The following is a 17,495-nucleotide window of genomic DNA, read 5'->3' as shown; positions in this document are numbered from 1 at the left end:
CCTGGGGAGGTGTTTGTCCTGTGCTGCCTTGTTGCAGCCTAATGAGGGAACCTGTCTGCATACAGTACGTGCACGGCTGTGTCATCTCCTCTTCTCCATCTCTGCCTGCAGGACCTTCCCAATAACCTGGTGGGGCCCATCTGTGCCTTCTGGAACTTCAGCCTCAGGTGCCTTGTTTTGGTTCGGGTCTCCAGATTTATGAGCTTTTATTTTCACTGCAAAACAGAACATAACAATATAAATATAACGGTAAGAGTAGGGATCTGTAATTCTTCACCTGCCTTGCATGCTGGCATCCTCTGCTGGAGTAGAGCACCCTTCTGGGAAGATTTCCCTTGGAAAAGTCACTCACAAGCAAGTGACCTTTAATGATATCTATACAACTAAAATTGAAAACCCCTGTTAATTATGATTGTTGCCTGCAACAAAGACGGGTTGGCCCAAGATATATAGCCCAACAGACGTGCCCAACTCCCATGCCTCATAAATACTGCTTGACATTGAGATGTGTTTTTGCTGAATGTCACCTCAGTGAGAGCACTGAGACTGTGATATATTATGGATTGGTAATTAAGTCATTCAAGTGCAAAAAAAACCCCTCTGTAGAGGCACAGTCTTGCAACAGGCAAGGATCAGTTTGGGGAATGTGGGAAGAGGATGTTTTTGGAGGCAGCTTGTTGCTGCACAAACATTTCCACTAACCCTGATCTGAATTTGATCTTCCCTTGATACTGGAGCAGGCTCAGAGGTGCAGTGCTGCCGAGTGAGGGCAGAGCTGACCCGCTGCAGCCGTGATCGCTGCACAGGGAATTGGGATCTGGAGCTTTGCTAGCTGCCCGGGCAGCAGGGAGCAGCTGGCTGGCTGGAGACGGGCTGTTTGTCCTGCAAATCCAGAGTCCGGTGGAGCTGCGCAGGGCATGTGGCAGGCCGAGCCAATGGAGAGGATTAGACATCTCTGGTCCAGTGATGCTCTCGGGGAACACGCTGTAAATGGAGCTCTTCACAGGGCCGTGAAAGTGCTGAATTCTGTTTAAGGCAGTGAGGGCTGAACCGTGCTTTTTAATACACACTGACACTAGACCTGTTTTCTTGTGTCTGATGGATAAAGCAAATCTGCTGAGACACAGCATGAGCCAAAGGGAAGGCCATATGAAGATCTTTTATACCCTTTTCTTCCTTTTTTCAACTCTGCTTCTTCTGGGAAAATTAAATTCCCTTAACGCCTTGGCTTTCTGCTGAAGCGGATGGTCATTTCCATGTGTTTTCTCTGTTTTTTGCTGCACGTTAGCCCAGAGGCTGGCGGGATGTGGTCCACAGCCGGCTGCTCTGTGGTGACATCTCTCCCGGACTCCACTGCCTGTTTTTGCAACCACACCACGAACTTTGCTGTGCTGCTGCAGGTGTATGAGATGCAGGTAAGCAAGTTCTCTGTGCGGTGGATGCCAGAACTGCGAGCAGTCTGTGGTTAATTCGTGGGGGGGTTGTGTCTTCTTTTTTTTCATGGTTGGAGCAGAGGACCACCAAGGAGGAGCTCACACTGCAGACCTTGACTTTCATTGGATGTGGAGTTTCCTTCTGTGCCTTGACTGTTACCTTCATTTTATTCTCGGCAGTTGGGTAAGAAAAGTCCAGGCACTCGTGGCCTTCTCTGTATTTTCTGTTTGCTGTTTTGCTCCAGAACAAACGTACAAACAAGGTGTCCTTTGTCAGTGGGGGGTGATCCTGGGGCACGGGGAGAGGCTGGGGAGCTGCAGTGGTGGCCAGTAGCAGGGGGGAGGGAGGGCAGCAGTGGTTGTTGGCTGGGGAAGGGGTGCAGTGCTGGTTGTTTTGGTGGAGATGCTTGTATGAGCTGTGCACATACCTGAGCGCCTGTGGAAAGGTTGTTATCCATAACAATGTTTACCTTAAAGCTGATCTGCTAGAGTTAATTTTTATAAAATAAATGGAGCAAAGACTGTTTCTTGAATTGCAAACCCTCCTGTGTCATTCGGCAAGCACAATCTGCCTTGTGAGCACAGCAGTGCCTCCCTCCACCTCCTCCTCGCTGCTTGGGAGCACTGGCCGAGGTCTGAGCAGCTGCACCACGTGCTTGCACCCAAGGCAGCACCCTGCCTCGTCCACCTGCCATCTCCGCAGTGAGTGTCATAACGCCGCAGGTCACCCGGGCAGGTCTGCACAGCTCAGCCAGGCTAGTAAGAACATGTGCACCCTTTCCTTTGAGCTCAGCTGAGGGCTTCCTCTCCTTCCTCAGTGTCCCCAAGAGTGAACGCACAACGGTGCACAAGAACCTCATCTTTGCGTTAGCTGCAGCAGAAGCTCTGCTCATGTTCAGCGAGTTGGCCAAGACCAACCAGGTGAGCCTGCGAGGAGGAGTCCTGTTTGGCCAGCGGCACCAGGCCTGCTCAAGCATTATTGTCAGGACAAACAGAAGTGTAATCCCTTTTATTGATGTTTCATTAATGACCTGTAACTTTCATCTAGGAAAGAGTTGTGTCTGTGTGTGGAGCTATGTATATACACATTGGGAAAATTTGCTTTCTTCTGACTGTTTCTGACAACAAATCCTTCAGGAAATTTACATAGTTATAAACTAGCAACTTACGGTTCTGTCCCATTCCTTGTGTTCTTCCACATCCCTGGGCTGGATCAAGCAGCTCTGAGATGAGGCACCTGCAGGGGAAGTCCAAGAGCTGCAGGAAAAGATGCTATCGGATCCCTCTTCTGTGGTTTGGTCACACAGATGAAAAGAGCTTGAGCTGCAGCAGTTGGGCTAGCCATGTGCTGGAATTTGGAGAACATTTCCTGGTGCTTGTGGATGCTTAAACACATTTCTGCTTGTTCTGCCGCATGGTTTGCAGGTTGCTGTCTTCTTCCTGACCGCTCACATGCAGAAGCTCGCAGAGGACTCCTGAAACAGTGTGTGATTTCTCTTCCCCCCAGGTGCTGTGTTTCACGGTCACTGCCTGCCTTCATCTCTTCTTCATGGCAGCCTTCTCGTGGATGCTGGTAGAGGGGCTTCTCCTGTGGAGCAAAGTGGTAGCAGTCAACATGAGTGAAGACAGGAGGATGAAGTTCTACTATGTGACAGGCTGGGGTATCTACAGACTCCTCTGTGCTGGGCACTTGGAAAAATGTGTCAATTTTTTTCTCTAGCAAAAGTTTCGATGGGAGAGATTCCCTGGTAGCGGTGCGGAGCCACACAAATGTTTGGTTTAGCTCAATAGGAGAGCTGGGTGCCACTGCTCCGCAGAGGCCTTCCTACCTTTAGTTGTCAAATCTCCAGTCTTGGAATGTAAGTTAAAAAGCATGTCTGTTATTTTTCTAGAACCAAGAGTTCAATAAAAAAGTTTATGGTAAGTTCTTGGAGAGCATTGCTACTGTCTGATAGTAATTAAAATATAAATATGTTCCTGACTAAGCACCCTTTATTCTGAGTGAGCCCTTGAGAGACCTAGAATTCATTTGAATAAGCTGATTTTCATATCATAGAGCAGCCTCTTTAGGTCAGTGCTGCTTGAAAAACACACACCTATTTGGACGGGACAACTGCTTAAAATATTTTGGGTTGTTTTACGACTTTGATTGTCCATTTTGTTAAAAAAGCAATCTGAGAAGTAAATTGCTTTGATCAGGACTGAGGACTTGGAATGCTTTATACCTAGAAGAGTGATGCTGACAGCATATAAATCTGGTTTGCAGAGCTGGGACAGATTTCAGCTGCAGTAAATTGATGTTGCTCGTGGGGTTTCAGAGGCTAAGCCGGCTCACGCTGGAGCGCGTCTGCTCACAGGGGGGTTGAAGCAATTGTCTGGAGCACGGCTGACCTGCATGGGTCATCTCTGCTTTTCCTGGAGTTTAATCTGTGGGATTTTTCTGCAGGCCTTCCAGTGGTGATCGTGGGTGTGACCCTTGCAACTTCCTTTAACAAGTATGTGGCGGACAACCACTGCTGGCTGAACATCCAGACCAATGTCATCTGGGCCTTTGTGGGGCCTGTTCTCTTCATCCTGGCCGTAAGTGCCAAAACCTGCCGGGAAGGTGTGATTCCTTCGTGTCTGCTTTTCGGAAAGCATTGCAGAGTCAGGGGTGTCAGCACTTCTCTGGCTAAGGCGTGTGCTCGCAGGGCTCATAGTGCTTTTGTAGGAGAATTTTTGTTATGCTTTATATATACTTTCGCAACACAAATCTCTTCTAAACAAAGCAGCTTTTTGATAGAAAGAAGTGCTTTAAGAAAATTTTGCTGACCAGTTCTTGTATTGGCTGTTAAATTAGGAATGTAGATACATGTGTAGGCTGACGGTGACATTGCCTTAACTAAAGGTTTGATGGACACAGGAACATCTATGTCCTTGAAGCAGGATCAGCATCGTTACACAGCAGCGTAGTAGCAGGGAAAGGTGCAATGTTTAAAGGATCTAGAGTAGACACTTAACCAGGAGACATGCTGCAGAAGTTTTAAGGTAAATTTTATAAATTTGACACTTGTGCGGATAGCTCTTTAAGGTATTTTATTCACTGCTTTCTCAGGAGTGAAAGGTTCTTCCCCAAATTCCAAGACTTAGTTATTGATTTCCCAGCAGAAAAGACTCCTCCCACTGGAGCTGAGATTACAGGTTACTGGGTCCAACGGCTCTTCTCTGACAGGTGAACACCTTCGTGCTGTTCCGGGTGGTGATGGTGACTGTCTCCAGTGCTCGCAGGAGATCCAAGATGCTGACTCCCAACAGCAGCCTGGAGAACCAGATTGGAATACAGATATGGTGAGCAGGGAAGGGGCTGGCTTTCCCAGCTGTGCTGCTCTGGGTATGAACTGATGGAATTACTGTGAAGCTGAGAGTCTTTGCCCTGGCGAAGCAAAATGTCATCTGGGTTGGGGGTCAGGGCAGAAAGGGTTTCCTCCTCCAGGGTTATGGTACATCACCCAGAGGTAGTCTGTCTGCCCTGATGCCTGTGCCCCTGGGAAGCCCAGCCAGCACTTTCAACCCAGTGCTGGATTCCCATATCTGTACTCGCCCTCTGAAATCTCAACGCTTTGCAGCAGGAGCCCCTGGGCAGTGCCTGCTGCCATCAAAGCTAGGCTGGGCCCGTTGGCATCACCAGGAGCAGAACTTGGGGTCTGGGAATGGCCGGTGTGAGCATCCCCATCGTCTGCAGTGATGACGGCGTGCGTGGGAGCGCAGGTCACGCTGCCGGGCTGTCAGCCCCTTCGCCAACATCAGCCCACCGTGCCGCCAAGCAGCTTGCTGCATGCAGGCCTGTAAAACATCACTGCAGGGATGTGAGGCAGCAGCTTGAGGTGTTTCAAGGAACCAAGGGACCCAGTTAGGTGCCCAGTTTCCATGGAATTTTAATCTGATCCACAGAAGCGTCTCCTCTCTGCTTTGCAAAACATTGCACTTCGAAGGTGTCGTAACCGAATTTGTCACACCCGTCCCCTCCTTAGCACTTGCGTGTGTCCCGCAGAAGGGTGCCAGCTGGAGAGAGTGCAGGGGTTTGGGCTATTTGCTGTTATAAAGAGCATTTCTACACAATTTGGGACTTGATGGATTGAAAGTAACGCTGGTGGGGATTACATGCATAGGGAGAGAGGCAGCGTGGACTTCTGGAATCAGTCAATATAGAGAGACCTCTAAAAAACTGCTGCTTAAGTCATTACTTTATCATTGTCTGTGAATCTTTATTGTTGTTAGCTGGCGCCGGATACCCCTGCTAGACACGCATTGTTCCCCTGTATCATAAATAAATTTTCCCAAATTTACAGAAGCACAAAGATAGGGCATCACTGGAGGGCACAGTGACATCCATATGCTAATAAAACAAATACAGAAGCCCTCCTTGTAGCAGCATTTGAGGGAAAAATAGCTGTTTTCTCATGGCTAATGACGTCAAAGAGCTCCCTTCTTGCTAACTCTCAGTGATAAATAAAGAGCAGAGCTGGCACACTGGGAGCTGGGTGGTAAAATGTTTGATTCTTTCCCCTCTTAACTATTTTTGATTGCAAAGGAATTTGTTCCATCCTTACCATCTTGGGTACCTCTTGGTGGACATGTTGTATGAAAGGCCTTTGCTGGGGGAGGAGAGCTGTCTGGAGCATGGAGGCAAGGGAAGTTTCTCCTAAACTGCAAGAAGGGTGTTCCTAAACCCACGGAGCAATTTCCAGGGCAGATCCACTCGTGCTGTCTAACCTAGCGCAGATGCCCCAGGCAGGTCATGGCAAGGCCCTGGGCAGGGTTTGCAGACCCAGGAAGGATGTTTGGCAGGCTGGGGTGCTTTGCCAGGGCTCAGTGATGTGGGGTGTGACAAAGGACCCCCATGGAGAGCTTGGGGGGTGGGTGCCAGTGCACAGTGTTTGAAATGTGCCCAAGTAACCCTGAGCTCTTCTTCCTGACAGGGCCACGGCCAAGCCCATCCTGGTGCTGCTGCCCGTGCTGGGGCTGACCTGGGTATGTGGGGTCCTCGTCCACCTCAGCATCGTTTGGGCTTATGTCTTCATTGTGCTGAACTCCCTCCAGGTGAGTCCTGAACCAGGCAGACCCCCACATCGCAGCCAAGCAGGTACCTGCGGTGTCTTGTGTTTCAGTGTACTCTGCCTCTGCTAACAGGGACGTGTGTCAGCTCTGACGCCCAGCCCAGCTTTCCCAAGCCACTGTGCTGTTTTGTCTGAGGAAGCTAAGTTCCCAAGATATGAAATATAGCCCTGGAGACCTTGTTCATCTGACAGAGTTGGGGGTGTTCAGCCTGCAGAAAGCAAGGCTCCGGGGAGAGCTTATAGCACCTTCCAGTACCTGGGGGGCTACAGGAAAGCTGGAGGGGACTTCTTCCAAGGGCAGGGAGTGACAGGAGCAGGGGGGATGGGGTTAAGCAGAAAGAGGGAGATTGAGATTGGACATCAGGAAGTAATTCTTCCTGGAGAGGGTGAGGAGGCACTGGGACAGGTTTCCCAGAGAAGCTGTGGATGCCCCATCCCTGGAAGTGTCCAAGGCCAGACTGGATGAGGCTTGTGGGTGTGATGGAGGCTGTTCTTGCGTATGGCAGGGGGTGGGACTGGGTGGGCTTTGAGGTCCCTTCCAACCCAAACCACTCTGTGATTCAAAATGACACTTACAAACCGACGTGCTCATAGGGAATTTGATCGGGGTTTTGCTGTGGTCATTCAATGGATAATTAAGATGGGAACTGTCCAGTTTCCTGGGGCAGACATCCCAGCTGCTGTGTGCATCAGTGAAATGAGCCTCTCTCCTACCGGGTAGCGATGGGCCATGTGTGGCAGTGTCACTGCCAAAATAGGGCTGTTCACGGAGAGGGGCTCAAGGCTGCCTCCCAGCCATGGTGTGCTTGACTGCTGGGGTGGTGTGCTCCAGGAGGGGTGGTTTTCATCTGGTTTGTGTTCAGAGGTACTTAGAGGTTGTGGCCTGAGAACTGTACGGGGTAGAGCACCCTCCCTTTGCCTGGGGGTCAGCTTCATCAAAGGAAGATGAGAAGTAGAATTAAGAATCAAGGACTGAAAATCTTTACCCCTAAAATCTATATTGTCTGCAGCCATGCAGCCACTACCCAGGGATGCTCCCAGTGCCCAGTGAGAGCGGCACTGGGATCTGATGGGATGTAGTAGTGTTAGGGGGAACAAAGTGAGATGTGGGCTGGTGATCAGACCCTTGCACGTGGAAGCTGGAAGCGTGTGTGCTGTTTCTAGCTCTGACTTGCAAGACCTTGGGTGAGTCATGTCATCTCCTTCAGCCTCTTCATTCCTCTTCAAGCAGCATCATCTGACTACACTTTTACAGCTATTTGCTTGTCTTGGTGTCTCCTGTGGCTCCTGAATGCTACCATACTTCACAGTGATGTTAGTATTAATATTAATAGGGATCTCTGTAGGGCAGAATGTAACCCTGAGTGTAATACTTAATATTTTCTTCTAAGTTTACTGATGTCATCAGGAGTTTAAAACTTTAACCAGCCTGTACGTGGTTAAGAGAGCAAAGCAAGTGGTATCTGCCACAGCAGCCTGGAACACTCGGTGCTGCGCTGTGGTGGTTCTGTTCCCAGGACCTCAGGACGTCTGCAGCTCAGGGACACACGCTGTCAAAATGTCCCAGAACATGTGCTTGCCCCTGTGACTCAAAGCATTGTCCCCCTTGTTGGCAAAGGCTTTCCAAGCCCTGAGAGGAAGCAGCTGTAGATGGAGCCAGAGCAGCACTGAGCACCGCTGCTCCTGCCACGGGCAGGGTCCCGAGCGGGAGCCAGCCAGGGGAGCGGGCACAGAGCCCCTTCCCCGCGGTGGGGCTACGCCTGTGCCCATCAGTAGTGCCTGGGGATACCCACGCAGTCAGTCCCATCCCTTTGCACTGCACCTTCATGGGTGTGTTTTTCAGCATCCTTCACCCAGGACGACCCCTTCTGCAGGGGATCCAAATGATGAGAGAAACTGAGTACTACCCTCCAAGCCACAGGGATCCAAGGAGTTCTCCCCCTGTCTCCCTTTTTCCTTTGGATGCAATAGAAAATGGCCCTCACTGTAGTTTTCACATACGGATCAGGAGTTTGTAGTGCTTCCCTCTGGCACACTTGGCCAGTTTCAGTGTAGCATTGGCCAGCTCTCCAAGGGTGAAATTCAGGCGTTATCACCACGTGCACAAGGTGGGTGGTTGCTCCAGGGATGTTCTGCCTCTGCCTGGCGCTGATCCAGCAGCCGGGCGCTGCTCACGCACATCCGTCAGCTCCCAGATGGGATGTTCCAAGGCCAGGCAAGGACCGCCTCTCCACGTCTCCACTCTGGAGGAGATCAGAAGGGTGGCAGGAGGCCTGTCCTAACTGTAATTAAATACAGCATCTGTTCTCCCTCCCTGCTCATGCCATGCTGTAGTTACGGAGCAGAAGAGGTGCAGGATGCTGGCTGTCAGAACACGGGTGCTGGTCATAGGGGTTTTCTTCCTGAAATTAATAAATGTGTCCTCTGGGTGATACATCTCCTGAGTCTCTCACCAGCCTTGGGTGAGATAGGAGCTGGGGTGCTTGCTGGATTGGGATTTTTCTTCCCTTGCTTTCTAAGTTATTGCTGCTTTTGTTTTTCTTCCTCCTAAATCTCAGCAGAAGCCAGGGCTGCGGTGTGGACAGACGCCGGGGGTTTGCGGTGGATGTGCTGTGATTGTTTGCTTTCTGTCCCTTGATTACCAAGCTCAGGTCAATTTGCAGATTACCCCAGAAGAGAATTTGTGATGCTGGTGGGAAGGTGTGGAGTTGAGAGGAATCAGGGATAAAACCATGCCATTTCAGCCTCTTTGCTGACTGTCTTATGGCTCGCCTTGTAATTTCCTTTAAGGCCAGCATGCTGCTTCATGCGCTGCCGTTGTGCAGGGAAGTTTAGCTGCTGTGGTTGTTTGTTTGTTTGACTGCTTTCTGTTTATCTGCGGAAACCCAAGCCTGTTTTCAAGGCTACTCTGTGCGTCGACACCAAACATGACAGCTCTTTCTCCAGCCAGGCAGCACAGGAATTCAGCCGAGTGACTGAAAAGCAACACTGAGCGGTGCTGTGCCGGAGGGGGCTGCCTGGCATGTTGGTGACCAGGTGGCAGTGCCTTCCCTCCAGCCCACAATTTCGGAGGTAGCAGCACCAACACCCTGCCAAGCACCCAACGCTGGGTGCAGGTGCTGTTAAGAAACAGCGTAGGTAAAACCTGCTGGCTTCGTCCGGGCTTGTGGAGCTGGCAGGATGGTCCTGAGGCCAGCTCAGGGCAGGGACTCACAGAGCCACTCACCCATCACCAGTGAGGGGGGAGCAGGGGAAGGCGTTGCTCCCAGGTGGGGTGTGCTGAGCGCAGCAGGACAGACGGACACCAGGCAGGAGCATCCATCCCGCTCGGCAGGTCCCAGCACGTGGCACGCTCCGGCCTGTAGCCACCCAGCACCTGCCTCGCTGTGAGTGGGGAGACGTAGGGAATGGGGCGTTGCAGGCCGTGCTGGGAGAAGATGGAGCGCGGGCAGGAGCATGGGCAGGAGCAGGCTCCTCCAGAGCCACATCTCTGCTCCGCCGCCGCAGCTGGGCCTCCTCTCCTTCCTTGCTCCTCCTAGCCGACCTCGCCACTCCCCACCCCCCTTCCCCGCGCTCATCCAGAATGATTATTTCAAGGAAGACCTGCCTTGGCAGCCTGACCAGAAATGTGGTCTGGGGGAGTGACCAGCATTGCTGGCTGAAGGACAGGTCATGGCACGGCGCCAGGGTACTGCTACCATCACGCCTGCCAAGAGCGCGCAGATGAAGAGCCAGGCTCATCGAAGACAAGATGGATTACTTTTCTTGCTGCAGCTGATTTATTTAGCTGCGATAACAAACACCCCACAGATATAACATAAATCTGGTGGGCCAGATAGGGCTGCCTTAAGGCCAAAATCGTTGGTCTGGAGCTGTAATTAGCCCCAGGCTGTGGCCTCCAGGCAATGTTTGCTCCGGCCCTGCCCAGAACATCCAGGAGCACATCCCACACCAGCCCTGGGCACGTAGCTGTGGCTGACCATTTGGTTGTGGCAGAGCGTGTCATTGCTCGCTGATCTTCAGTGTGTGCACACAACAGCACCGGTTCGGTGGGTAGGGAGAGGGTAGCCAACACTGTGCTGCCAGAGCCCTGGCATGCCGGCAGGATGGAGAAAGCTCTGTCCAGATTGGCACTGAGCAAAGCCTCTGGGTCCGTAACCCATGGAATTTGGGTCACAGGATCCTGTTAATGCTGTGATCTGTCACTGCGTGGGACAGGGGAACTGTCCCCGGCATCATGCTGCGCTTGGTCTGCAGGCAGCTGGCAAAAGCCCCCCACTCTGGGGTCAGTGCTTAATTCCCCTTGCAATAAACTCCTGGTGGTTTCTGCTTCTGAGATCTGAAGGAGGTGTTTCATGGGGGATTTTCCACGCATGAGTGAATGGGAGTGTAGGAGAGCTTGGGCTCAGGAAGCTGAGTACCCGATGAGGGATGCCTGCTCCCCCCAGATTAAATAGGGAGAGAGAAGAAGGAAGGGGGACTGGGACAGGGACCATCGCTCCTTTGACCATCTGTGAATTGCCTGGTCTCAAGTGGGATTTTAAGGAAGGTCCTTCCTGTCCAGCTGCCCCTGGCTGTGCCGTGCCCACTGGCTGTGCCTCTTCCCCGTAGCCCGGTCCTCACCCATTCCAGTGCTCACCAAACTCATTTCCTCCCATGCAAAGCAGCACAGACCAGCTGTACATCTCTAACCCTTCCTGCACTCTCTCCTTTTCAGGGCCTGTACATTTTCCTGGTCTATGCAATCTACAACAGTGAGGTAAGAGATGCCCCTGGCTGGGGCTCAGCCCCTAGTCACAGCCACTCTTCATGCCACTCGGGGGTAGATGGGGCTGTAGGAGGTGCAAAGGCAGTGTAGCCCCGACTCTGCTCCTGGAACAGTGGTTGCTTTTTCTCCATGACTCGCTGGAAGATCTCATGCTCTGCTAGAGCTGCTGCAGCCCTCTCTAATGTCCTTGCTCTGCTCCAGGTGAGGAATGCCATCCAGAGGATGAAGGACAAGAAGAAAGCACTCTCATTCACAGTAAGTTGCAGGGAAGCCCTGCTGCCCCCTTCATTCACCATGCACCCACTGGAGGAGGGCCCTAGGTGTACGTTTGGACTCCTTTGGGGGGATGATGTTGGAAAGAAGTCTTATTTTACTTTTGTGGGGTGCATGGCAGAGGCTGTGTCCCTTCCTTGCAGTCCTGTTGGACAGCACAGACCCAAAGATAATCTACCCTGAGTAGGCAGCAGCCTGCTGTACCAGGGTGGGATGCGTGTCAACATCCCAGGCGCAGCATTGCAGATGAAATCAATCTTTCAGGTTGGACCTGGATCTAGCAAAGGCTCATGTTACTATTTTCACTGTCCTGTATCTCTTCTCTGTCCTTACAGAACTGCTCTCATCCCATCAACTACTTATCAAGCCCAAGAAACGTGACCTCCTGGGAGACAGGGAAACCGAGTCCTGCAGCTGAGTGTGCCTCGTCAAGCCCTGTGCAGAGAGACCCTCCAGTGAAGAACATCACCAACAAAGGTAAAAATAAAAGGGTTGCCAGTGCTGTTGTCCCAGGCTGTGGGATGAGTCCACAGTAAAGTGTTATTCCCGAGGCTTGAATTTTAGTGCACATTCACTTGGTGCTGTGTTAACTTACTTGCACACTGTGTCCATGTGAACACTTAGGGTCTGGTGCTGCAAATGCAGCATGGGATGAAGGATTCCCAGGGAAGGCAGGGACTGTGTGCATTCGGGTCTCGGAGGGGTCAGGTTCATGCCTGCAGGCTGGCTGGCTGTGGGCATAGGCGTCTCATCACCGTGTTATGCTGCATTGCATTCTCTTGAGGCAAGAATCCACATTTGCGTCTTAAAATGAATTTTCCGGAGAAAGGGAGGCAAAGGTGGCAGTAGGAAGTAGGGATTGTAGCTTCTGGAAAAAAAATGGTGTTGCATGCTCCAACAAGATTGTGGGTACAATTATGCAGGTAACGTGTTTGGCCCTCTTGCTTCAGTGGGAGATACTCTGGGGACACAAAGCACTGAGTTCTTAGTAAAGCATGAATATTCCTACTCTCTAGTCTTCAAACTCATTGTGCTGCTTCACCCCCTAGGAAATTTTGGAGCCAAAATTCCCATGGGGATTTCATCGATTATGTCACCCGAGAGACCGGTATGTAATGCCTTTGTTATTCTTCCACCTTCACCCATACACAGAGCATAGTAGTGACATAGGAATGGTGTCTAATGGTTCCAGCGGTGGGCTGGGACTGAGGACAATTGGCAGTGTTACCAGTTCTGGCACAAATCCAGTGCTTTATATCCCAGAAGCTGCTGGACTCGTACACCCTGTGCACAGACTGAGGGTAACGCTGATCCCCTCTGTCCCAGGGGGATACAGAAATTGCTGGGTGTTGGTGAGGGACCAGGCAGCATCCATTATCTCCTCCGGAGGGCCAGTCCAGGCTCTCATACACATCCTGAAGCCTCTGATTTATTAAAATATGTGCTCGGCATTAGCAGCATATTGATTTAAGTAATTTAAACCATTTGAGTTGAGTGTTTTCATGCCTACCGTGGCCACTCCTGGTAGCCAAGCCAGATGCAACTGTTTGCTGTCTTCTGTAGGAACAAAAGATGGAGAGCAAGGTGGGCTGGGGAGGGTGCGTGTTCCGGGGGCAGGAGAGGAGGAGCCCCCAGCATGGCCAGTTTCCCAGGTGAGAGCTCACCCCTGAGCCGATGGGGAACTCCCCGCTGCCATTCCAGGAGGGTGACTAGCTGGGGCAGACAGGAACAGAAAGAGCCAGTGAACCTGAGCCAGTAAAGCACGAAGTTGGTATGGATCAAGGCAGGAGACTTCCCCCAGGGACACCACATTAAAATCCAGCAGCAGGGTCTTGCTGTCCCTGCGGTGGGTGAGCCGCATCTGCCCAGGGAGGGCAGGCTGGGTTGTGCTGCCTGCAGGAGTGGGATGTGCAGCTCAGCAAGGTATGGCCGAAAGCAGGGAACAATTTAAATTTGACTACTCTGATACCACTTCCATCTCCCACTATTGAAATGATCATCAGTCCTTGTGCACTTGACATACAAGTGCTGTAATTTCCTCAGAATAAAATCCAACACTACTTTCATATGAGTCTCTCACTGAAGGATCTCTCTCTCCCTCTCTAATATTTATCCTTTGAAAACCTGTGTCACACAGACAGCTCTTATTTATCCAATAGATAATACTTCTGTAGCTGGCATATCGTTTTGAAGCCACTCAATAAAATCCACATTTTCATCTCTCCTGATTTATATTGTGTTTAATGCCGTTCCTCCCCTCGTGCTGAATTGCCGACCGGAATTCATTCGTAGGTGACGCTTTTCTCAGCCAGCCAGGTGCTGGCTGTGTAAACCAGGAGCAGGGCTAAGCTCCTGGCACCAGGTACCAGGCGTGGGCCAGAGGGATTAGCCCAGGGGCTGCAGTTTCCTCAGGCAGGGAGCATTAGGAGGCAGCAGATCTCGGAAATGCCAAGGCTGTGGCATTTCCCTAGCAGGCGGACAGAAAGCGCTTTCCTCCGTGTGAGGGTCACCGAGGATTTCGCTCTATCTGTGCTGCTTCAACACTGCATTTTTCACACCCTTGTTTCCTTTCTAACTAACAGCATCCCTCAAAAGGTGAGGGAGAGGGGGCACGGCCCCTTGCCCGTGCGGATGGGTGCTGCAGCTCCCGGTGCTCCAGCCCATCTTCCCTGCGAGGCGGTCGGCGTGGGTGCTACCCTCTGTGGAATAGGTGCTGCTCTGGGATAGGTGCTGCAGGCTGTGCTCCTTAGTTACGTAAGCCAGTGCTGTTTTTCCTGCTCCCTGGCTAAATGAGTCATGGCACTCGCTGGAGGAGCGGTGAATGAAGAATGTCACTGGCAGCTGCACAATAGTTTGGATGAAGAGAAGATGCTACTTAAAAACGTTTGAAAACACTTAAAATGACAAAACACTGAGCGGGTGAAGATACAAACACAGACGAGATGTTCTTTGTGTTTCAGCTTTTTTAAATGTTGTTTGGTGATGTTTGTGGCTGTTGGGCTGGGAGCAGGAATTCCACACCTCGAAGAGCATTAACCATCAGTTATTAACCATCAGGTGCAAGCTTGGTGTGCTCTTTCCACCACAGCATGGGGCAGAAAGCTCTATCTCCGCTTCTTCTGGATTTCCATGTCGTCTCCAGCCCGCTGGGTCACCTCAGGGCTGGAGGGGTCCCCAGAGAAGGGGGAGCGGATCAGGGCAGCAGCTCACCCCACAGGCACTGTGTCCAGGGGCTCTCTGCAAAGTGCCTGTCCCTCTGGATTGGGGTGAAGGCTCCAGGTCCCAGCCTGTGCTTGGTGGGAGGGAGAGTGTGGTGCAGCAGCTGGGTGCTGGGGGAGCACTGCTCGGTCCTGGGGAGTAGCCAGCAGAGAAGCAGTCAGACCTGTACCTTCTGCTAACACGTGTTCTTCCCTCTTTCAGGCTGTGGAGCTGACAGCGTTCAAATCCTCAGGTAACATTTGCCTACATCATTTTCTGTAATTTTTGTTACTGCTGATACTGGTGCCTGCAGTTGCGTGGTGGAGGGCTGCCCAGGGGGCTGGTGGGTTTTGCTCAGTCATTAGGAGACCTTTTATTTCCAAACTGCACTGGTGGCTGCAGTCCTGGTCAGGGTGGGAGATCCGTGTCCCCCTGAACAGATCAGGGAGAGGGGAGAGGTATGAAGCCCCAGCAGCACTGGTGGGGGCTCAGCCAAGGCTGCCCATCTCACAGCACCCACCTGGTTTCTCCCTGTGTCTCTGCACCTTTCTTGCTGCCTCTCTGTGCCTCCAACTTGCTGCACACCAGCTCCTCGGGCCCCTCCAGGACAGGGAAGCTGCAGGTCCTTGGAAGGGAGCAGAGGGGCAGTGGGGACCTACAGGGACCTGATGCTGAGCGCCCTGCCTGTCTGTGGGGCACAGCAGTGACTGGCACACCTCGCTACTTGGCAAGACCCGGCCCGCTTCCAGGGTTGGCAACACCTCTCTGCTGCTACAGGGTGTTTTAAACCAGCAGCTGCTGCAGAAGGCACCGGAGGTGTTGGAAGTGACTTGCTCCCAAAGAAGGGCAGCCAGGGAAGGTGGGGTGGGTGTTCAGACAGGGCTGGATTTATGAGCTTAGAAGCAGCCATTTAGGTGCTTCTGTTTCAGGTTGTAGAAAGGCCAATGTCACCATGGAGGTGGGTAGAATTAAAACCAGAAATCCCTCCTAAGCCCCAGACCTCTGCTCAACGGCAGTGCTATGGGGAGACCGGCCAGCCACAGCTCCCTCCTCCCACCCCAACTTCCCAGCCTGGCTTTGGGCAGGTCACCAGCTCCTCCGGTTACGTGTGTAGCATATTTACCTTTACGTTTTTTGCCAACCACTGCTGAGTCCTCCCAGCATGCTCAGTGCAGTCTCTGGCTGGGGTCACTCAAGCAGACAGTGCAGTGGAGAAGTGCCGGGAATGGATTGATATTGGTTTTTCTGCATTGTTACATGTTCTTTTGTCAAAGGAAGCAGTGCATTAGCAGGTTTCTGATTTTGCTCCACATTAAGTGTCTAAGCAGGGCATGCTTAGGCTATTTTCAAGACGGTGCCACCCGGAAGCATTGCAGCTTTCCTCCCCACAGTGGACACATGAGCAAGGCAGAAACAGTGGCATCAGGAGTAAATGTGCTGCGGCATTTCAGGCGTAGGAGTGGGGGTCTCGGAGACAGCGAGACCTGCTCCTGGCACGTGCATTGGTGCTCTGTCCCCTCACACTCTCACCGGCTCCTGCAGATTTTAATCCAGCCACATTAAACGCCAGCTGTGCAAAGAGGCGGGTGTTTTAGTTTGGTTTTGTTTCCTCAAGTAAGCCTTCAGCATATTTTTAAAAGCCTGGGTCTGCCCAGGGGACGGCGGGGATGCCGGGCTGGGCTGGGTGCCTGCCCTCTAGCACGGATGCACAACGGCCATGGAAGCAGCCGGTGGGTGCAGGGCAGCACCGCACACAGCCACCCTCTCCGCTAGCACCGAGAGCGGCTTCTTGCGCTCCCTGGGGCGAGGGAGCCCTCGGTTGGGCAGTCCTTCAGCCTGGGGTGAACGAGAAGATCTCCTTGAACCAGAAGAGCACTCCTCTGCACACTTGTGTACATGCAAGCCGGCATGCGGCACCGGGCTCAAAGACAAGTGCTTCCAGCCTTTAAAAAAGAGAAAAGAAAAGGCTGTAATGCCCGGTTCTAGTAATGCCTGGGAGACCCCAGGGCAGCTCAGCGTTGCACAGGCTTCCGTCTTCACAGCTTGTACAGCAGAGCAAAATGCTGCGTAGCTCTTGGGGATAACAGCTGCCAGGGGAAGCAAACCATCAACCTGTGTGCTTGGTGGCGAACGGGAGACAAATCATGTCAACAGACGCTGCTTCCCCTCTTCTGTCTGTTTTCTCCCGAAATACTTTATTGCAAAGAGACATGTTTTGCCCCAGGTATCTTTATTTGAAAACATCTATCCGCCTGTAATGAAATGACGGTGGTACCAGCAGCCGGCTCGCAGTTTGTGCCGAGCCTGGAGGAGCCTGCCTGCCCCACAGCCCAGCGGGGAGGGCGGCTGGGCAGGAGGAGCACCCCTGGGCACTGGTGGGATGCTTGGGGCTTAAGTCACTTGGTAGCAGTCTCCCAGGAAAGCTGTGCTGGGTCTGGTGTGGGATCCACCTCTTCTCTCCTCCAGCACCTCAACTGTGCACTTGCTGTGGGCATCGCGCTGGCTCCAAGGGCAAGAGGTGGCCAGGACGTCCGTGGGGAGGTGGGATGGGCCCCCAGTGCTGCGTTAACAAGCGTGAGGGTGGCTGAAATGCAGGTAAACCCCAGGTCAGCTTCAGAACCACAGAGCTGAGGTGTTCTGCAGGGTGGCTGTGGCCAGAGGCTCTGCCCTGTGGATCCCTCCCCAACCCCCAGTGTTAGGACTCCCCCCACAAGGACCCAATTCACG

General features: G+C 52.3%; 1 protein-coding gene across 1 annotated transcript in view; it reads left to right on the top strand.

The window, feature by feature from the left end:
* Positions 1 to 15,021, top strand: part of LOC104515293 (probable G-protein coupled receptor 144) — a gene marked incomplete at both ends in the record, with an annotated part of 15,269 nt that extends 248 nt beyond the window's left edge. Inside the window, 13 exons of the mRNA XM_010159212.1 lie at positions 112 to 167; positions 1,289 to 1,415; positions 1,514 to 1,617; positions 2,252 to 2,354; positions 2,941 to 3,094; positions 3,880 to 4,013; positions 4,645 to 4,760; positions 6,392 to 6,512; positions 11,247 to 11,288; positions 11,499 to 11,552; positions 11,906 to 12,047; positions 12,620 to 12,678; positions 14,991 to 15,021. Of these exons, the coding sequence (XP_010157514.1) occupies positions 112 to 167; positions 1,289 to 1,415; positions 1,514 to 1,617; positions 2,252 to 2,354; positions 2,941 to 3,094; positions 3,880 to 4,013; positions 4,645 to 4,760; positions 6,392 to 6,512; positions 11,247 to 11,288; positions 11,499 to 11,552; positions 11,906 to 12,047; positions 12,620 to 12,678; positions 14,991 to 15,021 (1,243 nt within the window). The remainder of the gene's footprint in view (positions 1 to 111; positions 168 to 1,288; positions 1,416 to 1,513; positions 1,618 to 2,251; positions 2,355 to 2,940; positions 3,095 to 3,879; positions 4,014 to 4,644; positions 4,761 to 6,391; positions 6,513 to 11,246; positions 11,289 to 11,498; positions 11,553 to 11,905; positions 12,048 to 12,619; positions 12,679 to 14,990) is intronic.
* Positions 15,022 to 17,495: the final 2,474 nt, after the last annotated feature.

The sequence above is a fragment of the Eurypyga helias genome, unplaced genomic scaffold (assembly GCF_000690775.1).
Source record: "Eurypyga helias isolate BGI_N326 unplaced genomic scaffold, ASM69077v1 scaffold43300, whole genome shotgun sequence".
NCBI classification, from domain to species: Eukaryota; Metazoa; Chordata; class Aves; order Eurypygiformes; family Eurypygidae; genus Eurypyga; species Eurypyga helias.
Note: the sequence above shows the minus strand (reverse complement) of the source record. Positions and strands in the feature narration are given on the sequence as shown.